This window comes from Phacochoerus africanus, chromosome 1 (assembly GCF_016906955.1).
Source record: "Phacochoerus africanus isolate WHEZ1 chromosome 1, ROS_Pafr_v1, whole genome shotgun sequence".
In the NCBI taxonomy this organism is placed as follows: domain Eukaryota; kingdom Metazoa; phylum Chordata; class Mammalia; order Artiodactyla; family Suidae; genus Phacochoerus; species Phacochoerus africanus.
Window position 1 is genome coordinate 152,520,835 of NC_062544.1, and position 25,676 is coordinate 152,546,510.

At 48.5% G+C, this 25,676-nt stretch overlaps 1 protein-coding gene across 2 annotated transcripts in view; it reads left to right on the forward strand.

Annotated features, from left to right (window-relative positions):
* Positions 1-24,898, forward strand: part of RUVBL1 (RuvB like AAA ATPase 1) — a 50,802-nt gene extending 25,904 nt beyond the window's left edge. For both annotated transcript variants that reach the window (XM_047782448.1, XM_047782441.1), the window contains exons 4-11: positions 5,361-5,512; positions 8,698-8,787; positions 9,563-9,712; positions 11,412-11,475; positions 12,518-12,716; positions 19,270-19,372; positions 23,302-23,393; positions 24,526-24,898. In XM_047782448.1, the coding sequence (XP_047638404.1) occupies positions 5,361-5,512; positions 8,698-8,787; positions 9,563-9,712; positions 11,412-11,475; positions 12,518-12,716; positions 19,270-19,372; positions 23,302-23,393; positions 24,526-24,685 (1,010 nt within the window). In that variant the 3' untranslated portion in view covers positions 24,686-24,898. The remainder of the gene's footprint in view (positions 1-5,360; positions 5,513-8,697; positions 8,788-9,562; positions 9,713-11,411; positions 11,476-12,517; positions 12,717-19,269; positions 19,373-23,301; positions 23,394-24,525) is intronic.
* Positions 24,899-25,676: the final 778 nt, after the last annotated feature.

Consider the following 25,676-nt stretch of genomic DNA (forward strand, 5'->3'; position numbering starts at 1 on the left):
TTTAAGTGATGTGATATTTCAGTGCATACATACAGAGGAGTGCACAGAACATAAATGTATATAGCTTGTTGGATAATTATAAATAGAAAAATCATGAAACCAGTACCCAGTCAAGAAAGAATATTGGCAGCACTCCAAAGCACCCATAAGGTTGCATCTGTCTTTCTGTCTTGGTTTCCCTGTGGTTGCATGTAGCCTTAATTCTTTCTCATCGCTCCATACTCCTCTGTTGTAGGAACATACACAGTGCAGTTAATCTCTTCCATTGAGCATAGACACTGGAGTTGCCCTGTGTTTGGCTGTAACCATTGCTGGCTGTGTCCCTTGGTGCACACATGCACCCCGGCTCCTAGGAATGTACAGAGGGGTTGAAGTACAGGACCACAGGTACTCATGTTTTCATCTTTAGGAAGTAATTCCGTGTTGTTTCTAGGCCAACTTATACTCCTACCAGCAGTATAAACCTTCCTCTTGTTTTACATCCTTACCAACTCTTGGTGTTGTCAGTCTTTTTAATTTTAATAAATCTGGGAGTTAGAGAGTAGTATTTCATTATTTTTTCTTTTTCCGTTAAAAAATTTTTTTACTTTGGAAGATTTCAAGTGCCCAAAGAGTAGTCAAGTGGTATGATGACCTCCTCCATGGCCCCTCTTCACCAGCTTCAACTCATACTCAATCTAGATTGATTTATAGCCCCAATTATGCCTCTCCCCCATTATTTGAAATTAATTGCAGACTTGCTTTCTTTTTTTTTTTTTGCTCTTAGGGCTGCACCCACAGCGTATGGAGGTTCCCAGGCTGGGGTCCAGTCAGAGCTACAGCTGCTGGTCACAGCCACAGCAATGCAGGATCCGAGCCATGTCTGCAACCTATACCACAGCTCACAGCAACGCTGGATCCTTAACCCACTGAGCAAGGCCAGGGAATAAACTTGCAACCTCATGGTTCCTAGTTGGATTCATTTCTGCTGCGCCACAACAGGGATTCCCAGACTTGCTTTCTTATCTAAATATTCAGTATGTATCTCTGGAAAATGAAGGCTTAAAAATAGCATTTTTACACCTAGAAAAAATTAACAATGAATTCTTTAGTATCAGAATTCACATTTCTAGTTAGTGTTCAAATTTCAAATTGTCTCATAAGTGTCATTGTGTTTTTTCTTTTTTTTTCTTTTTTTTTAATTACTCAAATGAATTTATCACATCTGTAGTTGTATAATGATCATAACAATCTGATTTCACAGGATTTCCATCCCACAGTCCAAGCACATTCCCCCCACCCCCCAAACTGTCTCCTCTGGAGACCATAAGTTTTTCTAAGTTTTTTAATGTCTGTGAGTCAGCATCTGTTCTACAAAGAAGTTCAGTCTGTCCTTTTTTCAGATTCCACATGTCAGTGGAAGCATTTGATGTTGGTGTCTCATTGTATGGCTGACTTCACTTAGCATGATAATTTCTAGGTCCATCCATGTTGCTAAAAATGCTGGTATTTCATTCCTTTTAATGACTGGGTAATACTACAGTGTGTATATGTACCACATCTTCTTGATCCAATGCTCTGTTGATGGACATTTAGGTTGTTTGTGTTTTTTCTTTTATAGTATTATTGTTTGAATCAGGGTACAAATAAAGGTCTATATAATAGATTGGTTGGTATGTGTCTTAGATCTTTTTAATCCATCTTTCCCTTTGTTTCTTTTTTTATTTCTTCTTTTTTTTTTTTTTTTTTTTTTTGCGCTTTTTACTCTTTAGGGCCACACCTGTGGCATATGGAGGTTCCCAGGCTAGGGGTTGAATTGGAGCTACAGCTGCCAGCCTACGCCACAGCAATGAGGGATCCAAGCTACATCTGCAACCTATACCACAGCTCACAGCAATGCCAGATCCCTGACCCACTGAGCAAGGCCAGGGATAGAACCTGCATCCTCATGGATCCTTGTCAGATTCGTTTCCACTGCACCACAATGGGTACTCCTTTCCTTGTGTTTCTGTTTTTACCTTTGGGCAAAATATAAACTAGATAGAGACTGGGGTCATACTCAAGGGCTGGCAGAAAGAGGGTGATGAGGTCTGTGGGCACATGTTAACTGGAAGGGAAAAGACAGGGCAAGTTTTGTGGGAAAGGCTGTCATTGAGCTGGCTTTGTGGTATAGTTGGAGGAAACAGGTCCTGGACACTTGAACTTCAGTCCTGGGTCTACCCCAAGGAGGGAAGGCCCCTTCTTACTTCTGGAGGGTACTCCCATGTCTGTGAAGTAGAGACAGAAGCCCTCTGTGGACCGGGTTGAGTATGGCTTCTGCGGTTGAAGAGTCATGCAGCCTTGGTTCATTGTTGATTGTGTTGGTGTGGTCTGCCAGCTTTCCCCAAGTTCAGGGGTCACTTCGGTACAAATCTTCACTTAATCTTACCCCAGGATTTTTCCCTCTTCACTTTGTTGGGTTTTTTCTTTTTACAGCATATGGAAGTTCCTAGGCTAGGGGTCGAATCCGAGCTACAGCTGCTAGCCTACACCACAGCTATGGCAACACCAGAGCCAAGCTGCGTCTGTGACCTATGCCGGATCCTTAACCCACTGAGGGAGGTCAGGAATTGAACCCCCATCCTCATGGAACCTACACTGGGTTCTTAACCTGATGAGCCACAGTAGAATCACCCCTCCTCACCTTTGAATTGATGGTAGGCACGGTGACTTAGAATGGCTTTCTTTTTTTTTTTTTTTTTTTTGTCTTTTTGCTATTTCTTGGGCCGCTCCCACGGCATATGGAGGTTCCCAGGCTAGGGGTCCAATCGGAGCTGTAGCCACCGGCCTACGCCAGAGCCACAGCAACTCGGAATCCGAGCCGCGTCTGCAGCCTACACCACAGCTCACGGCAACGCCAGATCGTTAACCCACTGAGCAAGGGCAGGGATTGATCCCGCAACCTCATGGTTCCTAGTCGGATTCGTTAACCACTGCGCCATGACAGGAACTCCAGAATGGCTTTCTTGAAGTTTCTGGAATCCTCTGAAAATAGATTTAATAGCTGATAGCTTAGCTGTGGCGTGGCTGTGTTTTTGGAGAAAGCCATTCATAGCTCTTGACCTCGACTTTGGGAGTTAGAATTTGTGCATGAGTGTGTATGTGTTATGTGTGTTTTCAGAGAGGCTGTATTCAGTGATAAGTGTTTCTCTTCTTTTCAGAAAACCTGTTACTAATGACTATCATTGCTTTGTTAGAAAAGCCCATTTTCCTTTTTTATATGTTAGTGTAAATGTTATTGAAGCAAAAGAGCATCAATCAAAACTGTGTAGTTTGGTGAATTTATAAAGTCAGTGCACTACTGTGACCAGCACCCAAATTAAGAAACAGACCTTATCAGAACTCCAGAAACTCCTTACAACCCCTCTAGCTACTCTGCTTCGGCTGCGACCCAGGCAGACATGGGACTTGATCCAGGTGACATCTGGGTTGTAGTATGGAGATTGGGGGTGTCATGGTATATCCTGGGGTGGCGTCCTTAGAGATCTCAGGCTTTATACAGAACTTGTATAAGTATCCACAGGAAGATTTCTTTGGTTGACTGGTTTGCCTGATGATACCCCCTCACCCCTAAGTGACTTCCTTGATTCATCCAGTCGCATGTGCTGGGGGGGCTAGGCCCTCAGCCCAGGTGGTGACAGTCTCTTGGGGGCTAGTCAGCTCTGCGGGTCCTGGTGGACTGTGTGTAGGTGCTGTGCCCGGGAAGGAACAGGGTGTGGGGGTAAGGGGAGGTGGTGGGATGATGGAAGGGTGGGGAAGAATGGTGTGTCAGGGCAGCTTTGTAAAGGGGGGGTGAGTCTCAAAGTGGAAGTCTGAGGCCAAAGAGGAGGGAAAGGTGCTTTAGGCAGCAAAAACATTGTGTGAAAAGACATCGGAGCCATGTTCTAAAAATTAATTGACAGCAAACATGTATTTATTTATTTATTAGGGCCGCACCCGCAGCACATGGAAGTTCCTGGGTTGGGGTCAAATCAGAGCTGCAGCTGCCAGCCTGCACTAGAGCCACAGCAATGCCAGATCCTAATTGGCTCTGCAACTTACAACACAGCTCAAGGCAACACCGGGCCCTTAACCCACTGAGTGAGGGCAGGGTTCAAACCAGCATCCTAATGGATACTAGTCGGGTTCTTTTTTTGGGGGGGTGTCTTTTTAAGGCTGCACCTATGGCACATGGAAGTTCCCAGGCTAGGGGTCAAATTGGAGCTGCAGCTGCCAGCCTAATCAGAGCTGTAGCAACGTGGGATCCCAGCTGTGTCTGCAAGCTACACCACAGCTCACGGCAGTGCTGGATCCTTAACCCACTGTTAAGGCCGGGGATTGAACCCACATCCTTGCGGATACTTGTCAGGTTCTTAACCCACTGAGCCACAACATGAACTCGACAGCAAACATTTATTGAATAGCTCATGTGGGTGATGTTTACAATGAGGAGAGACTCAAACCATACTGTGCTTTGGTATGGGGGGGTTGCTTTGGAGATTAATTATAACTCTGGAAGAGTTTAGAACAACCCACTACAAATCTTGAATGACAGCTGGGTGTTTTTGGGGTGTGCAGTGAGCGGCCAGAGGCCCAGAGGAATGGCAAGGCTGCTCTCCTCTGCCGTGGGAATGCACCTCTCATTATCTTCTACCTTGCTCAGGCCTGATAGTGACAGGGATGTAGTGAGTTATTCCACTGCTCTTAAAAATTTCCTTCTAGGAGTTCCTGTCATGGCTCAGTGGTTAACGAATCTGACTAGGAACCATGAGGTTGAAGGTTCGATCCCTGGCCTCGCTCAGTTGGTTGAGGATCCAGCGTTGCCATGAACTGTGTTGCAGGTTGCAGACGCGGCTTGGATCCTGAGTTGCTGTGGCTCTGGCATAGGATGTCGGCTACAGCTCTGATTGGACCCCTGGCCTGGGAACTTCCATATGCCGCGGGTGCAGCCCTGAAAAGACCAAAAAAAAAAAAAAAATTCCTTCCAGAGTCCAAAATGCAAGAAAAAAAGGTCATTGCTGCTCTAGTGAAGCAGAGACTGAATTAGTGTTAAGCTCAGCCTCCCCCCTTTGGGAGGCATGGCGAATGTCTGAAACCATTTTGAGGATAATGGCTTGTCTGCCTAGTTCTGGTTCTGAACCTGGACATTCCCTCTGAGAAAGTGAAAGAGATGAGTTCTCTGTGTTCTGAGCAGCTACTCCTATCAGGTGTGTGGACAGCACTTCCCTCCCTAGCCTTATGGACAAGGGAAGTTGATGTGTCAGTTCTTGGGACGTGGGGGTTTCCTGGCTAAGAAGGCTGTTGAAAGACTGAGAGGGGATCAGCCATCTTCTCACCAGGACTCATCCCCCGCTCTCTTCCAGGTCTGCGGATAAAGGAGACCAAGGAGGTCTATGAAGGCGAGGTCACGGAGCTGACGCCTTGCGAGACGGAGAACCCGATGGGGGGCTATGGCAAGACTATCAGCCACGTGGTTATCGGGCTCAAGACGGCCAAGGGCACCAAGCAGTTGAAAGTGAGCACACCTTAGGTCTCCTCTGTGGCGGGATCTCTGAGTTGAAGTTGTCTTGTCTGCTCGGTGGGGGCGATGAGATGTCCTGGGAGTTGGAGGATGTCCCATGTCAGGTAGGGCTGGCACACAGAGGACTCAGTAAAGATGGCTCTTTTCTTGTTGATGTCAAGGAAGCTATGCATGTGAGGACGTGAGCGGTGCAGACCGTCCTGCATCTCACACTGACCATATCAAAAGTCCTGGGCACTGACTCAGTCCCAGTGCTCATGCTCACAGGAGAGGCAGCACTGAGCCATCTGGTGAGAGTTGAAAATGGGGGGTGGCAAGCTCCCCAGGGCCCCAGTGCAGATTCCTGGCTACGGTCCTTTTTGTGTGTCGGGGCTAGAAATCTGTGGTAGCTTCAATAGTTGGTTCTGCTGAGGCCAGGGCTCTCTAGAGGGCCTTGATGGTAGCAGTGGGGAAGGCCCTGGCTTATAGGACTCCTGTCTTATAAGCTTTGAGGATTCCAACAGCAGGGATGCCTGGGGAAGAGCATGGGGTTTGCAGTCTTTGCAGCTCACAGCACAGCACTGTGGCCTGCAGTGACATTGTCTGAGTGGTAGTTTATCTGTTCCATAATAACTGCCTCTCTCACAGAGTTATTTAAAGGATAAAAGTTGTAGCTTTGGGTATGCCACCGGTTACCTAAGTTAGATACCTCAAAAGTGGTAGCTTTGATCTTATTGTGAGATGGGGTGATTTGACTGTGGCTTTGCCTTAGGAATAATGGATAAAATTATCTTCATTGCTCCCACTTGTTGTCTGTGCCCTGGGCCAAGTTCTTCAACAAATTTGAGTGTGTGTGTGTGTGTGTGTGTGTGTGTGTGTGTGTGATTTTCCTCATTTTACAAATGAAGGAGCTGAGGCTTGTGGGGAGGTTAAGCAGGTATCCTAGGATCACACCACTAGTTAGTGGCAGAGCAGTTTCTGAGTCCTAACCACTGTGTTGTCTGTCCTCCAGCTTGCTGTGTGACCTTTAGCAGTCAGTTGAGCTCTCTGGGCTTCCATTTTCCAATCTGTGAACTGCAGTGGACTGACCATATAATTTCTCCATCTTTGCTCTCCTCTGTGATTTTTATGGTTCTTTGATTCTGTAAGGTGGTTTCTTGGTCACTGCTTTATGGAGATCATAAAAACGTCACTTCTTCTAAGGGCCATTTTTCTTTTTCCTAACAGGGTTTCCATCTCAGGAGCTTGCCTCTGCAAATCTCTCTCTCTTAAACCTCCTCCTCATCTCTTCCATTCTGTATTAATTAGATTTCTGGGTAGGATCTGCCACCTTTCCAGTAATTACATCTTCAGTCAATTCATTTGGGAAATTAACTGATTAAAAATGATTGAGAAAAAAAAAAGAATGTGTACTATACAATGTAGGCTAGATAAAATAAGGCATGCAGTTTATTTCAGCTATTCATAAAGCTGTTCTGCACAGCTTTGTTTGTTTTTAAGAAAATAACAAAAGGGTGAATGTTTTGCTTTTAAAATGAGTGCTTCTAGCTGCTTTAAGCATATGTACAAGCTGTTTGGAGAGACAGAGTTCAAATACTCTGCGGATATGTAAGTGTGAAGGAGGAAGTGCTGTCATCTTTATGGAGTCCCTCCCTCATCCCAGCCCTACGCCAGGGGCCTGCCACCCCCCCATCTTCATGCTCAGGGCCCTCAGGCCCACCTCATCAAGGAGGTAGAGCCATGGGTGCCTTCTGTGGTTAGTTACTCTTTGTAACAACTTCATTGAGTTCTCATTTGAAGTAAAATTCACCCATTTCAAGTGTACTACTCAAGGAATTTTAGCCTGTTTACAGAGTTGTATAGCTATCACCACAGTCCAAATTTAGAGCATTTTCATTACCCCAAAAGAAACACATTGACAATAGCTCCCCATCCTCCCCCTGCCACCTCAGCCCCTGGCAACCACTCATCTACTTTCTGTTTCTATATATTTGCCTTTTCTGAACAGTTCGTGTAAATAGAATCGTACAATATGTGTACTTTTATATCTGGCATTTTTCGCTGAGTCCTGGGTTTTTACCCTTTTAATTTTTTTTTTTTTGTCTTTTTGCTATTTCTTGGGCCGCTCCCACAGCATATGGAGGTTCCCAGGCTAGGGGTCGAATCCGAGCTGTAGCCACCAGCCTACGCCAGAGCCACAGCAACGCGGGATCCGAGCCGCGTCTGCAACCTACACCACAGCTCACGGCAACGCCGGATTGTTAACCCACTGAGCAAGGGCAGGGACTGAACCTGCAACCTCATGGTTCCCAGTCGGATTCATTAACCACTGTGCCACGATGGGAACTCCTACCCTTTTGATTTTGATTAAACAAAGCCGAAGTTTTTTCATATATAAAATGTAAAGTTTAATGGAGAGTAACAGCTCCCTTCGAAGTTTAACTGAGAGAAACTTGTTTCTAAATATTGACCCCTTACAAAAGATGCTGTCTCAGAGTATTTATCACGTAGGGTAGCCTGAATGTGGATGATCTGGAAAAAGGCATCAGTTCCAAAATGTGCTACTTTCCTTTTCTGGAGACATAAGCAGATGGGCTCAAGGGAGCAAACACAGGGATTTGCTTGACTGGCTTGGGAAAGATCCTGGTTTATGTTTTCTTTGAATCTTACACGTCTGTGATGTTGGTCACCCCTGGTGCCCTTATATAGGTGAGGAAACTGAGGCTCAGAGAGGCTTGTCCAAAATCTTAGGCCCACAGAATGCCAGCCACGAAGTGTAAGCAGGTTTAGCATGCTTCACTTGCAGAAAAACACCACGCCTGCCTAACATGGGGAGAGTGAAGAATTGAAGCAGGGGAAGCGATCTCAAAATGGGTACCTGGGTCTGTGGTCCTGTGGACAGTATGGGCCCTACCTGCAAGCAATCAGAGCCATAGCTGCCAGTTTGCAACCTTGGGAAGAAAGGGGATGAGTAGCTTGGGTCTCCCTTCGTGCCCCTCTCCTGCCTTCACTGGGCACTGAAACCCCAAAGCCAGTCTCATACAAGCTGACACATGTGTGCGCATACACACGTTCTTTTTCTTTCCATAGGGTCATAGCTACCTCAACACTCTGACAGAAAGCTACCTTAAAATATGTCAGAAATAAATATAATATGTGAATGTGTTCTCTGGTTCACTATTTTTTTTTTTTTTTTAAAGCTGGACCCCAGCATTTTTGAAAGTTTGCAGAAAGAGCGAGTAGAGGCTGGAGATGTGATTTACATTGAAGCCAACAGTGGGGCCGTGAAGGTAATGCCACAAGGAGATCCAGGTGGCCAGGAAGTGGCTTCCTTTCTTCCTGGGTCCAGGGTGTGTGGGGAGGGACTCTGGTGTCTTCTGTGATACTGATGGAAGGTCAGCAGTTGCTCCTTTATGTTTAGTCAAGTTTGCTTTCCTTTTATCTGCATTCTTTAACCTTCTCATGATTAAAACAGACAGTCTGTTAGAAAAATACTAAAACCTGTTTAGAGGGGGAGAACGGTGAGAAAACGAAAGAACTGTAGTCATTTTCAAATTGAAATGCACAAGGTATTTAATCTTCCTTTTATCTCTCTGGTATTTTCTTCCCAAGATATATGCATGTGGAAAGGAATGCTGCATTAGTTGGCATTCTTTTTATATCTGATTTTCAGTGTCCTGTACAGAGTTCCTCACTGCTTAATGGATGAGCATAATACTTCATATCATACAATAAATCACCCACCTACAAAAGAGTCTTGAACAGCCCCTCCGTCTCCAGTTAATGTACTGGATTTGCCCTTTATCAGAAATTGCATACAGTTAAAAGGAAGGAGGGGGGAGATTCTGGGAGAGAGTATCGGGTGTTTTTCAACTAGGTTTTGGAGCACAGCGATGAGCAGATACTGCCTCCTCTGGGCAGCAGGGAAGCAGGCCACGTTTGGAGTTTGTCAAGGCGGCTGTAGGGCCGCAGCTGGGACCTGGGACTTTTATCTCACTTGGCGCTGGGCCGCTTGGGGACTTGGCAGTGGAACTCCCCAGGCCTCGGGCCTCTCTCTCTCTGCAGAGGCAGGGCAGGTGCGATACCTATGCCACAGAATTCGACCTTGAAGCTGAGGAGTATGTCCCCCTGCCCAAGGGGGATGTGCACAAAAAGAAGGAAATCATCCAGGATGTGACCTTGCATGACTTGGACGTGGCCAACGCACGGCCCCAGGTAGGACAGCAGCAGGCCTGCTGGCACAGGAACATTTTGTATGCTGGAGGCTCCAGACCAACTGTCAGTCTTGCTGCATCTTCTTAGGGCAGACAGTCCTTTTCTGTCTGTAATGTTCAGCAATTAAAATCGACAAGAGCTAGGAAGGGCTCCTTTGTTCCAATTCAAATGCTCTAGTCACAGATGGTTTCCTGTGCATTGTTCCTTCTTCCAGCCCAGCTGGCCAGCTCCCTTGTGGCTCCTCTCCAGCACTGGACTTGGGCCTGGGATGCTTTGGATATTAATGGCAGAGGGGAGGAGTGTTCTTTGAGCCCTTCTTAGGATTTCAGGGAGCCTGACAAAGCCATGTCTTCCTGCTGCTTAGCAGAATCCCCAGTTTTGTTTTGTTTGTGGCATGTGGAAGTTCCTGGGCCAGGGATTGAACCCGCACCACAACAACATCCCAGGCCACTGCAATGACAATGCCAGATCCTTAACCTACTATGCCACAAGGGAACTCCCACAATCACCAGTTTTATAGTTTTGAGCTGGAACTGTACCTGCTCCTCATGCGAGTGGAAGGTAATACCTGTGTCTTGACTAATGAGGCAGGGAAGGTGCAGAGTGACTTTATGCCACCTCTGGGAAGTATGCGATTTAGAGATTCTGATTCTTCCCTGCCCGTGGACTTTGGGTTTGGTTTCCTCTTTGTCCTAAAAGAGGCCACCTCTTCACTAGCCTGGGAATAGGCTTTCTGTCCTGAAGCTTGATGTATAGGTGGTTTTTTTTTCTCTTGGAGTCCTCAGCCAAGAGATTGCTGAAGAGTCTCGCTTCAGTTTGCAGAATGGCTGTGCCCAAACCACCCTGCTGGGAGCCACTCACCTGACAGAGTCTCACTTGAGTCACGTCAGGGATTGTGACACTAATGGGCTTGGCTAATAGTCACTTTGGGTCTTTGGGTTTTCTGTGATTTTCTCTGATTCTGAGTTTGCTGTTCTGTGAAAAGGGCATAATATTTCCCACCTAGAGGGGCTGTTTTGAGTATCAGATGTTGTGAGTATTCAGGAAATGTTGGCCACCTTTCATTGTTGAACACCCTGTATCCTGGGGCCTGCCTGTAAGCCTCGGGTGAACACAGAGGGCTGGCTTCTTGCTGCTGCATTGCAAGCAGCCGACAGGAGGGTGAGCCTGGTAGGGCCGGCTGTGGTACAACATGGGCTCTAGGTTCTGTGTAGCTCTGGTTGGGACCGGCTGCTGTGACTGTAGCTGAGTTTAGTGAGAGGAGGCAGGGGAACACGAGTGGCTGCGTCCTGGTGTTTTGAGAGTCCATCTGTCCCTGGGAGCTGGAGCATCAGGATGGGGTCAGGGGTCAGACGCCCCAAGGAGGAGCCTCCCAGGAGACAGCATGGCATGTGGGCTAGAATTGAGTTCTAAGAGAGCTGGGTGTCCAGGGAATAAAGGAATTCGGAATTGGGAAGAGACATGGATGGGGGTGGAGGGTGGTTATACTTTCCACAGAGGTGTTTTCTTGATTCTGGCAGGTCAGCCTCTTAGAAACTCCTCTGTGTCAAGAAGCTCCTCAGGCTTCCAGTGGAGGTGCCCAAGGTCTACGCATCTTAGGACCCCTGTCGAGTGGATGGGGCAGCTGACGTGGGGCTCCGGGGATGGTGGAGCTGAGGCCTTTTGCAGCTGCTTGACTCCAGAATCTTCTTTTGTGCAGGGGGGACAAGATATCCTGTCTATGATGGGTCAGCTCATGAAGCCAAAGAAGACTGAGATCACAGGTGAGAGAAGAAGCAGGGCTGGGGGTCTGGCACAGGCCTAGGGAGGCACACTCCTCACCACCCTGACAGCATGTGGCTGCCCTTGGGGTCCTCACGCTCATCCCAAAGACGGAGCCTGTCAGTCGTGTCCTGCAGTGCATGGCACGCTTGGCACCTTGGTCCCTGGCAAGGTGGGAGTGTGACTGCCCATTGTGGTCCTGTAGTTTACCTGCTTCTCTTGCCAACTGGTATACTCTGGTCTCTTCTAATTAGCACCCATAGATTTGTAACCTGAAAATGTTAAACATTAAAGCTCTGTTTTCTTGAAAGTTTCAGCCACTGGAGTCATCTGAGCCCTTTAGAGTCGGCCAGAGCAGTTTCCGTATTAACGCATTTTGGGCCATCCCTGTTTCATGCTGTCATCAGTGGTGCTGAGTTTGTGGGCTTCTCCCTCCTGCTGATAAATGAGTACTATGACCTGGGACAGTTATTCAGCTTTGGAGAGGCTCCTCGTGAGCTCGGAGATGGGGCCTTTCCTTAGACCCTGTCATTCCTCACGGATTTCCCCCCAAGAGGATTCACCACCACTCTATTCCTTCCTCCAGACACTTGATTGAAAGTTAATTAACTGAAGCTTGTCACAGGGCCAAGAGAAAGGGTCACTTACTGAGTGCCCAACAGGGAGATTCGCATATGTAAGCTTCCAAGACTCCAAACAGGGATGAGGCAGGGAGCAGGGAGCAGAGTTGGGTGGACAGGAGATAATAAGGCCTGGTGGGGAGTGTGGCAGACTGGGGCTCACACGCCCTGTGGAGACATGCAGAGCATTGTAGAATCCATTTACAAACTTAACAAAACACATCTTCAGGGGAGGCTGCCGATTTTGTGACTCTTAGGTAAGATTACCCCTGTTTTGAGATGAAACTGGAGTGGGGACGTAGTCTGCCTGGGTCACACAGCTGACAGTCACACCCAGCCCCAAACTTGGGCTTGGACTGAATTTGGGTAGGGGAAAGGGGGAAAGGTGTCTTCACTGACCTTGCCTGTGCGTCCTTCCTCCTAGATAAACTCCGAGGGGAGATTAACAAAGTGGTGAACAAGTACATCGACCAGGGCGTGGCCGAGCTGGTCCCGGGGGTGCTCTTTGTTGATGAGGTCCACATGCTGGACATCGAGTGCTTTACCTACTTGCACCGAGCCCTGGAGTCTTCCATCGCCCCCATTGTCATCTTTGCATCCAACCGAGGCAACTGTGTCATCAGGTACTACAGGCCGTTCCACCTTCTGACCAGGCTCATTTGTTCCCCCAGGATCACTTTCAGTCCACATTGTGAATCAGGGTGGCGGTGTAGGTTGGTTATATTTGTTTCAAGGGAAATATTCAAGTGGCTTGATTTCACCCCATCACAGTCACCAACACAGCAGCCTCCCTGCTTCTGCATATGAGGGCCCCCCATGGTAACCAGGGTTCCAGTGGGGTGTGACTGGGTCATTTGGTTGGCATGGGCAGAGGTAAGGTCAAGTGGGTCAGTCCTTGACAACATAGCCTTTGTTAAGCTACGTCCTAATCCTGACTCTGGGAGGTGCATATCCTGACTTCACTTTTCAGATGAGGAAACAGAATGACAGCATGTGTGCCCCTGATCATAAAGACAGGATGAGAACCCAGGTCACTGACAGTGAAACCTGTCATTTCTTTCTGGCCCAGACCTTCTTGGAGCCACTCTGATGCCTCCCCTATTATTCCCCCCTTAGGCCTCCCTTCAGGAAGGGGGCCCAGAGGACACACCCCTCCAGCTCTCTAGCAAAAACTCCCATGAGTGTGGGGGCCGGTCCCAGCAACACTAGGGCCCTAGGGGTGGTATGGAACCCTCTCCAAGCCTGCAGTGGAGCCCCGGAGGTCATGTGCTCCTGTCAGCAGGGAGTGAGACCGCAAGGCCATAGGTGTCTCAGCACAGAGCTGGAGCCAAAGCAGGTGAGCAGTGCAGGCTGCTGGTTCACCTAGACCTGCCTATATTGAGGAGCTGGTCTCCACTGAGCCATGCTGCTGGCTATGGGGCATGCCTCCCACTCACATGATCATTCTCACTCAGAATGAGGATTTGTGTGCACCATTCAAGTTCATGTGGCAGTAGCTTGTAGTCCCTCTTTGAATCCCTGTAATGCTGTCTTGACAAGACCACTGCTTGTCATTGTCGCCGTGTTTTCTGCAATCTTGAAGGGAAGGCAGCTTGTACAGGTCCAGGCCGTGGTGAGAGGAGCCTGGCTACCTGGGCAGTGTCTGGGAACTGCATATGTGGCCTGGTGAGCCTGGCGTCCCTGTTGCACAGACCCTGTCAGTTTTCTGGACTTTGCTTTCATCAGGCCTGGCTTCAGCCTGAGAGCTGGCAGAAGGGCTCTCAGCCTGGACAAGTGGCGCCCCCTGCCGAGGGACTCTGCTGACACATGTCCCTCCCTCTCTGTGGGCCCAGCAGATAGAGGCCTGCAGAGCCAGGCAGCTTCAGGCAGGACCAAGGTCTCTCAGTCTCATCCCATCCAGGAGGAAAAAAGTGCATAGAAAGGTGGCTTTGATCTCAGAACCTGCCCAGTAGGGCCTGGGAAACTTGGCTCTCACCCTCTCAGACAGCTGTGATCCCGGCCTGCAGGAGGTGGGGGTTGCTTGTTGCTGCCAGACTGTAGCTACCCAAGTTCAGGGAAGATGTACAGTGTGGGTCTTCCTGGGGTCTGCTGAATGAGGTAGCCAGAACTGGGATGGATGCTCTAGAAGAAGATTTTGGTGCCAAGGCCTAGCGGGCAGTTTACTGTGGTGGTGATCACAGTACTGTCACAGTAGCAGTGGTCACAGTGAAACAGCAGGTATTGAGGGTCTTTCTGCACCAGGCCCACTGTTGGTCTCACCTCAACTTAATGGGAAGGGACTACTTTTCTCGTTGTTCACATGCAGAACTTGGCCAAGGCCACACCACTTGGAAGCAGGGCTGGGATTTGAATCCAGAGTGCTAGTTTTGGTTTAGATGGGAAGTGATGTATCTGGAACATTTGCACAGTTTGGCAACATCTGACATGATATGCCTATCAAACTTCACTCCTAAGGGAGCTGGTAAGCTTGAGCCCCTCAAGCCTACATCTGACCTCCCGATTGAGGGGAAGTGGGGTGGAGACTCTGAGCTATCAAGTGCTCCCTCTGTGTCGGAAACCATCTGAGTACTCTGTCTGGGTCATCTGATGCTCTCAGGACCCCTGGCAACCCTGCCAGTGCACATTACCTCCAGAATCTCACTGGAGGGGAGGGGACTTGCCTGGGCCACAAGCCTGGGGCCATCTGGCAGCAAACCCTGCTACCCTGATCTCCTGCACTGCTTCCTAGGAGGCCCATTAGTGCATGGGGTTAAGCTTGAAAGTGGCAGGGCCTGGAGTGATTGTGAAGGTACAGGCAGCCCCACGTCCTCCAGGCCACTTCTGCCCATGCACAGGGCAGAGAGTCCCCAAGGGGCGCCAGAGGAGGTGGTTCTGCCCTGGCCCTCTGCAACCTCAAGAAATCCTTTCCTTTTGGTGGCAAGGTCCTCGGGTATTAAAGTAGAGACTGGCCCTGACCCAACTCCAGAAAATAGTGAGGCTTCCTCTCCAGTGGAACGTAGCCCCCTGGGATTAAGGAGTCTTCGCAGAGGTTTCTTTCCAGAAGTCACTTTGTTGCACCACAGCATCAGGACTTAGGATGTGGTCTCAGTTGCAGCCCTGTGGTAGAAGACACCCCAGGTGGTGCTTTTTTTTTTTTTTAAACAGCTTTATGAAGATAACATTCACAAGTCACAACCTACAGCATAAAATTAAGTGGTTTTTAGTATATTCATAAAGTTGTACAATCATCACCACAATCTATTTTAGAACATTTTTGTCACGCCCCCCAAAATTCTGTACCTATCAATATCTATCCCATTGCCCCCTACATATTCCCTTGTCATCCCTCCTCATAGCCCCTGGCAATCGTTAGTCTACTTTCTGTTTCTCTGTGTGTACATCTCTTCTGGACCTTGGTATAAGGAGCACCAGTGCTTTGCTCTTTTCACTGAGCACAGTATTTTCAAGCTCATCCACATGACAGCATGCATCAGTGCTTACTTGTTCTTTATGGTGGAATAGTGTTCCAAAGTAAGGAATATTTAATAGCACCCTTAGCCACTCATCAGGTGACAGTTAAGAGGGTTGTTTTTACTTTTTGGCCATTATGAATAACACTGCTGTGGAGTTTCTGCTGTGGTGCAGTGGGTTAAGACTACAGCAGCTTGGGTTGCTGGGGAGGGGCTCCCTGTGCTTTGGCCCACTTAGTTATGTCATCGATCGTTCTGTGTCACTGAACATTTTGTGCCTGGCAGAATAGAGTTCCAGACCATTTTTCACTAATACGTTGTCTGAAAGAAACTTTGTACCTAAGATTTATAGCTTCAACAAATTTCCAAAATCTTTGGTCTTTAAGTCCTGAAAAATGCTTAGCAGTCTTTAAGCAGACCTTTTTTTTTTTTTTTTGCCTTTTTTGGGCCGCACCCATGACATATGGAGGTTCCCAGGCTAGGGGTCCAATCAAAGCTGTAGCTGCTGGTCTACACCACAGCCACAGTAGTGCCAGATCTGAGCTGCATCTGTGACCTACACCACAGCTCACGGCAGCACTGGATCCTTAACCCACTGAGCAAGGCCAGGGATTGAACCTGCATCCTCATGGATGCTAGTCAGATTCGTTTCCTCTGAGTCACAACACGAACTCCATAAGCAGACTTTTTGTTTGAAATTTTAGTTTTATGGACTTGCTAATATTTTTTTAATGCATTCTCATAAATTCTGTTCTTTTGAGGTTTTTTTCTCTAACCTTTTCTTCTTTGGACTTTTTGTATTTGTTATTGTGTCTGAATTGAAGATGATTTATCATGAGTTGTTACAGGATTGGGAATATTTTAAGATGGCTAATTGATCTTTTAAAGATCTCCCAAGAACTCCCAAGAGAATTACCAAGTAGGACTTTTATTTTTATTTATTTACTTATTTTATTTTTAATTTTTTTTAGGGCTACAGTTCGGCATATGAAAATTCCCAGGCTAGGGTTTGAATCAGAACTATAGCTGCCGGCCTACGCCACACCCACAGCTCTCGGCAGCACCAGATCCTTAACCCACTGAGTGAAGCCTGGAATCGAAGCTGCATCCTTGTGGGTATTAGTTGGGTTCGTTTCTGCTGAGCCACAGTGAGAACTCCCCAAATAGGACTTTTTTTTTTTTTGTCTTTGTCTTTTTTAGGGCTGTACCCTCGGCATATGGAGGTTCCCAGGCCAGGGGTCAAATTGGAGCTATAGCTGCCAGCCTATGCCACAGCCACAGCAACTAAGGATCCGAGCCATGTCTGTGACCTACACCACAGCTCATAGCAACACCAGATCCTTAACCCACTGAGTGAAGCCAGGGATCAAACCCACAACCTCATGGTTACTAGTCAGGTTCGTTACCCACTGGGCCACAGTGGGGACTCCACCCAAACAGGACTTTTAAAAAAGAAACACATGGCCAAAGCAGAATTAAATAACTGGGAGTTCCCGCTGTGGTGCAACTGGATTGGTGGCATCTTGGGAACACTGGGACCCAGGTTCAATCCCCTGCCCGCATGGTGGGTTAAGAATCGGGTGTCACCACAGCTGTATTATAGGTCACAACTGATCTGATCCCTGGCTTGGGAACTTCATATGCCATGGGGTGGCCTAGAAAGAAAAAAATTAAATAACTAAAAATTAAATGTAGTTTTTAAAGGATATTTTGTTTAGTATGAAGATTGAAGGTATACCAAATACTCAGATTTGAATCATGATGAAATTTTATCTCTTTAATTCTTCCTTATTATTTTTAGAAATGTTTGTTGGTGAAGATTTGTTTTCTCTAAAGTTATCTTAATATTTGTGTTTGTTATTAGTCTACTTTTTATTTGGAAAGGTCTTAGTTATTAATGTTACAATTATTAATGTATAATTTTATTCTTTTTTTGAATTGTTTTTGTTGTGACAAAATGTATATAACATAGAGTTTGCCATTTTAATTTTTTTTTGTCTTTTTTTTAGGGCCACACATGTGGCATATGGAAGTTCCCAGGCTAGGGGTCAAATCTGAGCTGTAGCTGCCATCCTCCACCACAGCCATAGCAATGCCAGATCCAACCCATGTCTGCGACCTACACCACAGCTCATGGCAACGCCAGATCCTTAACCCACTGAGCGAGGCCAGGGATCCAACTCTTGTCCTCATGGATGCTAATAGGGTGCATTACGGCTGAGCCATAATGGGAACTCCCCATTTTAATTATTTTTAAGTGTAAAATTCAGTGGCATTAATCACATTCACAGTGTTGTACAGCCCCATCACCATCATCTGGAAGAGTTTCCAGGACTTTTCCACCATCCCAAACCAGAAGCTTTGTCCCCATTTAAGCAGTAAGTCCCATTTTCCTTTCCCTGAGCCCCTGGCAAACCTCTGATCTACTCTGCCCTGTGCATTTGCCTTTTCTGCATATTTCCTACAGGTGGAATCATGCAGTGTCTGCCTGTCCATGACTGGCTTCTTTCACTTACCATAACCTTTTCAAGGTTCGTACTGTTGTAGCCTGGGTCAGGACAGCATTTTATTTTTGCGATAATAAATACAAGTTTGTACTTGAACTGACTGGATAGAATTTCAACAGATTTCTTTTACCGAAGTTATATTTCTAGAATGTTTACTTACATTTGAAACTGAGTACTCCAATATTAAAAGTTAACCCCAAGTGACCTGCTTTTGCTCTTTGTTATATTGATGAGTTGTGACCATAGACACAAATCAAGTGGGGAGGCCAGAACTGCTGCTCTGGCTCCTGAAGGCAGAAGCTGGAGCCCTGGCTCAGCTCATTGGGCTTCCAGATGTGGTGGAAGCATGGCTTGTGTGCCACTGGGGCCTGCCTGGCACATGTCCCATCCAGAACTGGTGCCATGTGGCCTGGCAGGTTGGCAGGCATCTTCTCCTGGGCTGTTCTCTGGCTTGGCTAAGGATTCAAGAAAAACCTAGGTAAATGACATGATTGGACAGTTCCTCAAAAGAATGAAATAATGAATGAATACATGGGAAATATTCAAATGAGTCTTTAGTAATCAAGGAAATACAGATTCAGACAATGTGTTACCTTTCCATTTTCTAAATCTTTAAGCAGCAAACTAAGGATTAGAATACTCACTGTTGGCTACAGTGTGGTGGGATCAGCTTACTTGAGTAGCTGCATAAATTAGGACATTGGTTTATTCATTCATTTGTCCAAGGAGATACTCGGGGTTGTGTCAGGCTCCACGAGAGTTGCTAAGGAAATTTTCATGGCTAAATGTATAAAATTATTTATCAAAGTACCATTAATAGTAGCAGTAACAAATGGAAACTGCCCAGATGCCCAGCACTTTGGTGGACACTTGATGGGTTATTAAGAGACTGAAGCAACATGGACAAAGGCATCAACGACAACAAAAGTCTATGTATTTAATGTACTTTATGAAAATTTGGCAAATACCTATATGGATATTTTGAATATGATTTTCAGTAGCTTTTTTCCCTCCTCCCCAAATGTCCTGTGGTGTTGATATTTGGTAAAATATTGAAGTTGTTTTTGACGCCACCTGAGTTAGTCTGTGCCCTTTGCGGTCCTGCCTCTGACTCTCAGAACAGGAACTAGCTGCTTTGTCATCTTGAGTGCCTCAGCCATGGTTCCAGGGCCTGTTTCCACTCCCAGGCCTGAGTGATGTGGTCTTTCTGGGCTTTGCAGGGGAACGGAGGACATCACCTCTCCTCATGGCATCCCTCTTGACCTCCTGGACCGAGTGATGATCATCCGGACCATGCTGTACACCCCACAGGAGATGAAACAGGTGAGCAGCCTCCCTCCTTCACTCTCAGTGTCCCTGATGCTGAGGAGGAAAGTGCCTGCAGAGTAGCCTTGGCTACCCCATCTCCCACCACAGAGTTGGCTACACAGCAGGTCTCAGTGCTTCGGAGCCTTGGCCCCCATCTGAGCAATGGCTGGGCTTGAAGTGCCTATGGTCTTGGCTGTTCTCGCTTCTATTCTGTTCCTTCTGGTAAACAGGAAATGGACAGTGAGAAAATCAACTTGATGACAGCTATTAGGGAGACCACCAGCTTTAGGAAAGAGGCATTAGAATATCAGATCGTGATAGCCTCCAGCCCAGAGCCTGCCCACAGCCTTTTCTGCCCAGAGGCAAAGCCAGGCATTCTGGTCCACCGGAACCCATGGCAGGCCAGCTCTGGAAGGCACAGAACCTGAATCCTGGCAAAGCCCATCTGCTGTGACAGGGTCACAGTGGAGGGTTTCCTGGGGCTGCTGCTGAGGCCCTAGGGATGGTAGTGAAGCAGCCTCACAGGCGTAGAGGGCATGTGGAATGGAAGGCATAAAACTAACCTCACAGTAAGAGACGTGAAGGAGGCACACAGCGCTTAGCTCAGTGCCCGGCATAGTGCATGCTCAGTTCTGCATGAGTTCAACTTGGGTTGGGCTTCACAGTGGGAGATGACAGGGATGCCTGAGATTGGCCTTATCCCAAGGGGCACAGTCCCAACTCTCCCTGCACACTCACCTCTTGCTTGATCTGGAGATGGAGCAGCAACTGTGCCACACAGTGCCTCAGCACCCTGGGAATCCCCAGTCCCCTTCTGGTGCTTCCAGCCAGTTATTTGCCATTTTAATTGCTGAGTCACTGAGTCCAAGACACAAAGCCAGGTTGTACCCTGCTGAGCCCAGCCATCTGCTCTGCCAACCCTCACCCCAGCACTGTTTTGTTGGGGGACGTAGGTGAGTTCAGCATGTGGCTGAGGCAAGGTGGCCCAGGGCTGCACTGACATCTTGGTGAGCTCTGTCTGACTTTCTCAGGAGCATAGGCTCTCCTGGTTGGACATTGTACTGAGTCATTTTGTCCCTGATACCACAAGTCGGAGAAAACTATTATCATTGCTCTTCTATAGGACCCCAAGACATAGGCTGGTTTACTTGCCCAGGTTCATACAGCTCAACAGTGGCTACTTTGTGGCAGGACTGATAACTGGAATCCAGGCCATCTGACCCTAAAGCCCGTAGTCTTGGTTTCTTTGCTACCAGCCTCCTCCCTGCTAGAAATACCTCAGCTGTGGGTGGAGTCCCTCTAGTAATTGGTCAGCAAGCTTCCCTTTTTGGAGGTCAGGGGGCCTCTCCTGGGTCTTCCCGAGCAGCCCCCCTGCCTTCCTGTGGCCCGCCTGCCTGGTCCTGCTTGGCGTGGCTTATCGCTCAGCACCTAGGAGTGTTGATGGTGCCTGGAGCCAGGCTCTCCCCTTTACCAGCAGGGGCGGGACACCGATGCAGTTAGTGATCAGAGTAGTAGCTGGGGGGGGCGTTCCTTGGTAGACAGTGTCCATGGCTAAGGCCTTGTCGCCAGATCACTGTCTCTTGCTCTCGGGTGGGTGCTAGGTTGAAGCCAAGGCAGTTGTTGACCAGAAGCAGAAGCAAAAGCTAGGAGACATCGCTCCCTCCCCACCCTGGCTGTGGGCACTGGAGCCCTGTGTGCTGCCTGGGCTGCCCACATACCCGCAGTGCTTTGTGGCTGAGTGACCCTCCAGGCGCCCCAGCAAGATGTGCTCCCTCCTTTCAAGACTGTCGTGAGATGGTAACGATGATTCAGGGAGGGGGCAGCACCATCCCTTCCCACTGCTATACACAGACACCCACTGGGGTCCTTACGAGCAGCTTTTAGGAACCAGGGTTCAAAACTGATGTCACAAAATAAGCTGCAGAGCTGGGACTTGGCTCAAGAAAGTGCACCCCTACCACCTCCATTCAACCCAGAGTAGCTGTCCCAGCTTCGTGGATGTGCTCTGTGCTGCAAAGTGTGGAGGCTCAGCCAGGAGTCAGGCCTCTTCTCAGCCTCTTAGGCTTTCTCTCTGATGAGCAGAGGACACACCAGCTACCAGGACACACATGGCTTTGTGCTGTTTAAGGGACAACCTTAGCATTTTTGCTGGAATCCGGGGTGGATTTTTTAAAAAAACAAAGTAAATATAACTTGTGTACACTGCCATCAGTGCCGACACCCTCATAAACTATCCCTGCAGGTTATTAAATGATTAAAGATCTAATTTATGAACTGTCCGTTTCTAAGCAGTCTGAGACAGGAGCTTGGGGATTGCTCTGACGCTCCAGAAAGTGAGAGCCCAGCATCTCTGCACTCCTGAAGCTGAGCCTCCATTTCAGTGCAGCCTTCGAGGGCCGGAGGCTCGGATGAAGCTGTCCCTGGACCAGGCACCAGGACCCAATATTAGCATCTCACTAGAGTTCCCCAAGGCCCAGAGGGTGCTTTTCCTGGCAGTCTGAGCTGTTGGAGAGGGGACACAGAGCTGCCCAGCTCAGACTGTCGTGGCTGGAGGGGAGTCCTCGGGCTACAGCCTCCCCCTCTGCTCCTGTCCCCGCTGTCCTCGTGCCCATCCAGCAACTGCTCTGCTCAGCTGTTCTTCACTTCAGACCCCAGACAGTGAATAAACACATGTACAAACTAAGACTTTTTTTTTGACAGAGGTCACACCTGGCAGCCTGTTGGCTGAACAGATAAGTTTGATGTGGCCAGTGCAATGTTTTTGTGAAATATTTAAACAAGTTGACAACATTTAGCAATCGAAATTTCATGTAAAAATCTGAGTTCTGAGCCTCTTTTGACAAAATGAAAGACTTTCTTGCCAGCCCCTGGCCTCTGGCAGCACTGGTTGCTTGCAGCAGAGGGGACATTTCCCCTTGGCATGTGCTGGCCTAAACACCTTCCAGCCTACTCACATCTTTGGACTTGGTTCCTGCTGAGCAGGGCCTTTCATGCTGACAGAAGCTGCCACACTGGATCCCAGAGTCACCAGACACTAACCTCTGTACCCCTCTGCTCCTGCCCTTGGGTCCTCTGCCTTCCAGTCAGTGTGGACACAAGGCCCACTTGACATATATCCACCTCCTGAACCTCTGGTCCTGCTTCCTGGTGAGGCTTTAGCTGGGGGCTCAGTCTTTCCCACTTCTATGCCTCTACCCTGGGTGTGTTTTTATAGCTTTAATTTAAACAAGGGCTTCTTGATATCTTGTTTACGAAGCTGCCAAAGTGAAAAATTCCTGTATTATATGAGGCTCGAAGTCCTCGAGTTATCTCAGCTCCACAACACACAACATCATTATCCTGCTGCCCCTTATCACTCAGCTCGGTTGCCTGCAGGATCCTGGTGCCACTTGTGCTACAGTGTCCCCACACCAGCCCGCGTCCCCTCCAGCTTCACCAGGATCTGCAGACTGCAACAAGCGCCGGGCTCTTTTGACAGATGAGATATCTCCCAGTGATGTTCTGAGGGCTGGTAAATCTTTAAAAGTAGCTTTGTTGATTTATTTAAACTTGGTATTTATCAAGCAAATAAAAAGTGTCTCTTCTTGCCTGAGTGCTTATAGGAGGTGGCCATGCTGGACAGGAAAGTTAGACGCCCCTGAGGGGGCCTGGGCAGCTTTTGGGGGGGCTGAGGGGACAGGAGCTGGGCTGCCCCAGTGCACACCTTGGGTACCAGCTGCCTTCCATTCAGTGTGGACACAAGGCCCAAGGCGCGCACGCATGCGCATTTGTGTGTGTTTGTGTGTGTGTGTGTGTGTGGCTGGTGTCCCCGAGGTGTGCACGGCCAGCAGCCCTGTGGGGTCAGCTCTGCCCCACCCACCCAGGTTTGGGCCTCTGGGCTCTTAGGAGGTGAGACAGAACGCTTGAGGTCAGTCATGATTAATCATAGTTTTTCTCTCCAAAAGATCATTAAAATACGAGCCCAGACAGAAGGAATCAACATCAGTGAGGAGGCGCTGAACCACCTCGGGGAGATTGGTACTAAGACCACTCTGAGGTGAGCCAGTTGTGCCCGGAAGCCTACGCATACCCAGACTGGCTTGTGTCTTCCAGGGTCTACTCTTCCTCAGTGCTGGGTGGTGGGTCTCATCCCTGGCCAAGTGCAGAGCACCTGAGAAAGCTGAGCCCTAGGTGAAGTCCCCTCATCCTGAAGCAGGTGGTCTCTCTGCTAGAGAGCTTACCTTGAGTGGAAGAGCGGGCAGAAGCAGAAACAGGCAGGGCAGGCAGCCCTTCCCCTCTGGCCCTGTGCACCAGCACCTGGTGGGGGGGTGGGGGGGTGGGTGCCAGGGGCAGGGGTGGGAGAGGCACAGACAGAGATGGCTCTCCTGGCTGCTCACCAGTGGCCAGAAGCCAGTTCCTGTGGAGCGTGGCCCTTCTCCATGTCCTGACTCCTCATGAAATCATGACTTCACAGTGCTCAGCCCAACCCTTTCCCTTTGAGTCGTTCCTCGATTCTAAGTTTGAAGCAGAACTGCAAGCTGGGAGTTCCCATCGTAGCGCAGTGGTCAACAAATCCGACTAGGAACCATGAGCTTGCGGGTTCGATCCCTGGCCTTGCTCAGTGGGTTAAGGATCCAGCATTGCCGTGAGCTGTGGTGTAGGTCACTGGCGCGGCTTGGATCTGGTGTTGCTGTGGCTCTGGCGTAGGTCAGCAGCTACAGCTCTGATTAGACCTCTAGCCTGGGAAACTTCATATACCGCGGGAGCGGCCCTAGAGAAGGCAAAAAAAAAAAAAGAACTGCAAGCTGTCTGGTTTGGGTAGAGTGGTACTTTTAGAAACTCCCGGACTTCCATCCTTTGGATGGGGCATGTGCCATTTCTCCACCGCATTCCCTGTCCCAATCTGCATTCTGGTGTCAACTGCCCGCAGCTGTATACGTCAAATTTGCGGTCCCTTTCCAATAGCAGTGGAGTGACTTTTGCCAAGGACTTTTAGACAGGGACAGAGATTAGGGAAGTAGGGCTTATGTTGTGGTGGTGACTTCTGGCCCCTCTCTGGTGGGGCTGTAACTCCAGGTCTCTGAGAGTGACATCTCTCTCTGTGTCTGCAGCATCTGGCACAAGTTCTTGCTGATTTGGGGAGGGACTCCCATCCGTGGCCCCACTTACACCTGCCCTGGCTACTCTAGGTACTCGGTGCAGCTGCTGACCCCAGCCAACCTGCTGGCCAAGATCAACGGGAAAGATGGCATTGAGAAGGAACATGTCGAGGAGATCAGTGAGCTCTTCTATGACGCCAAGTCCTCGGCCAAGATCCTGGCTGACCAGCAGGACAAGTACATGAAGTGAGACAGCTGAGGTTACGAGGACACTGGGCAGGCTGGGCCCAATCCGGCCTGTGGGTAGGAGGCTCGCCCCAGGTTGGGTTCTGTCCTCACTCAGGCGGGTGGCAGCATTTCAGTTTAGTGTGGAAGGGTTTCTTTTTATCATAATTCCTGGCGTGGTTGCTTTGAAGGAACCCTGGTATGTTTTCTAATAAATCCTGATGGGTTATTTGGATGACATCTGTTTGTCTCTTTTAATTTTTAAAAAGTAAGCTTTGTGTTTGAGAACAGCTGGAGAAGTACAGAATTGTTGCAAAGATGGTGCATAGGTCTTTCCCCGTCCACATCTTACAGTCACTTGGCACATTTTTCACGTGTAGTGAATCCACACCACACGTCCTTGTGCTCTGTGCCCATGTCCTCAGTGATCTGTTGTCCTCTCTTCATCCAGGCCTGCGTCACATTCAGTCATCGCATCTCTGGCGGTTTCCTGGCTGTGACGGTTGCTCAGACGTTCCTGGTCTTTGATGACCTTGACTGTTTTGAGGAGTGCTGGTCAGGTACTCTGACCCTCACTGGGGCTTATTTGATATTTTGCTCATAATTAAACTGGGATTAAGGGTCACTGGGAAGAAGAGCACAGGTAAAGGGCCATTTCCATCCTGTCCTAACAAGGGTGTGGCCATAGCAGGACTCAATGCTGTTGTGCTGACCTTGATCACCTGGCTGAGGCTCTGCTATTGGCTTGCTTCTCCCCACTTTCCTCTCCTCCCTCTTAGGAAGCGGTCCTAAGCACAGCCCTCACTGAGGGGCAGGAGTTTGTTCCACCTCTTCAAGGGTGAGTATTTTCTGTACTGGAGATTGTCTGATCTCCCTACTTGCCTATTTATTCACTCATTTACATCAGGATGGACTTAGGGGTATTTATTATGTACTTTGGGTTACAATCCAATATAATGAGATTTTCTTGCCCAAATTGTTCCAGCTTTGACTCTTGGGACCCCTTTAGGTTGGCT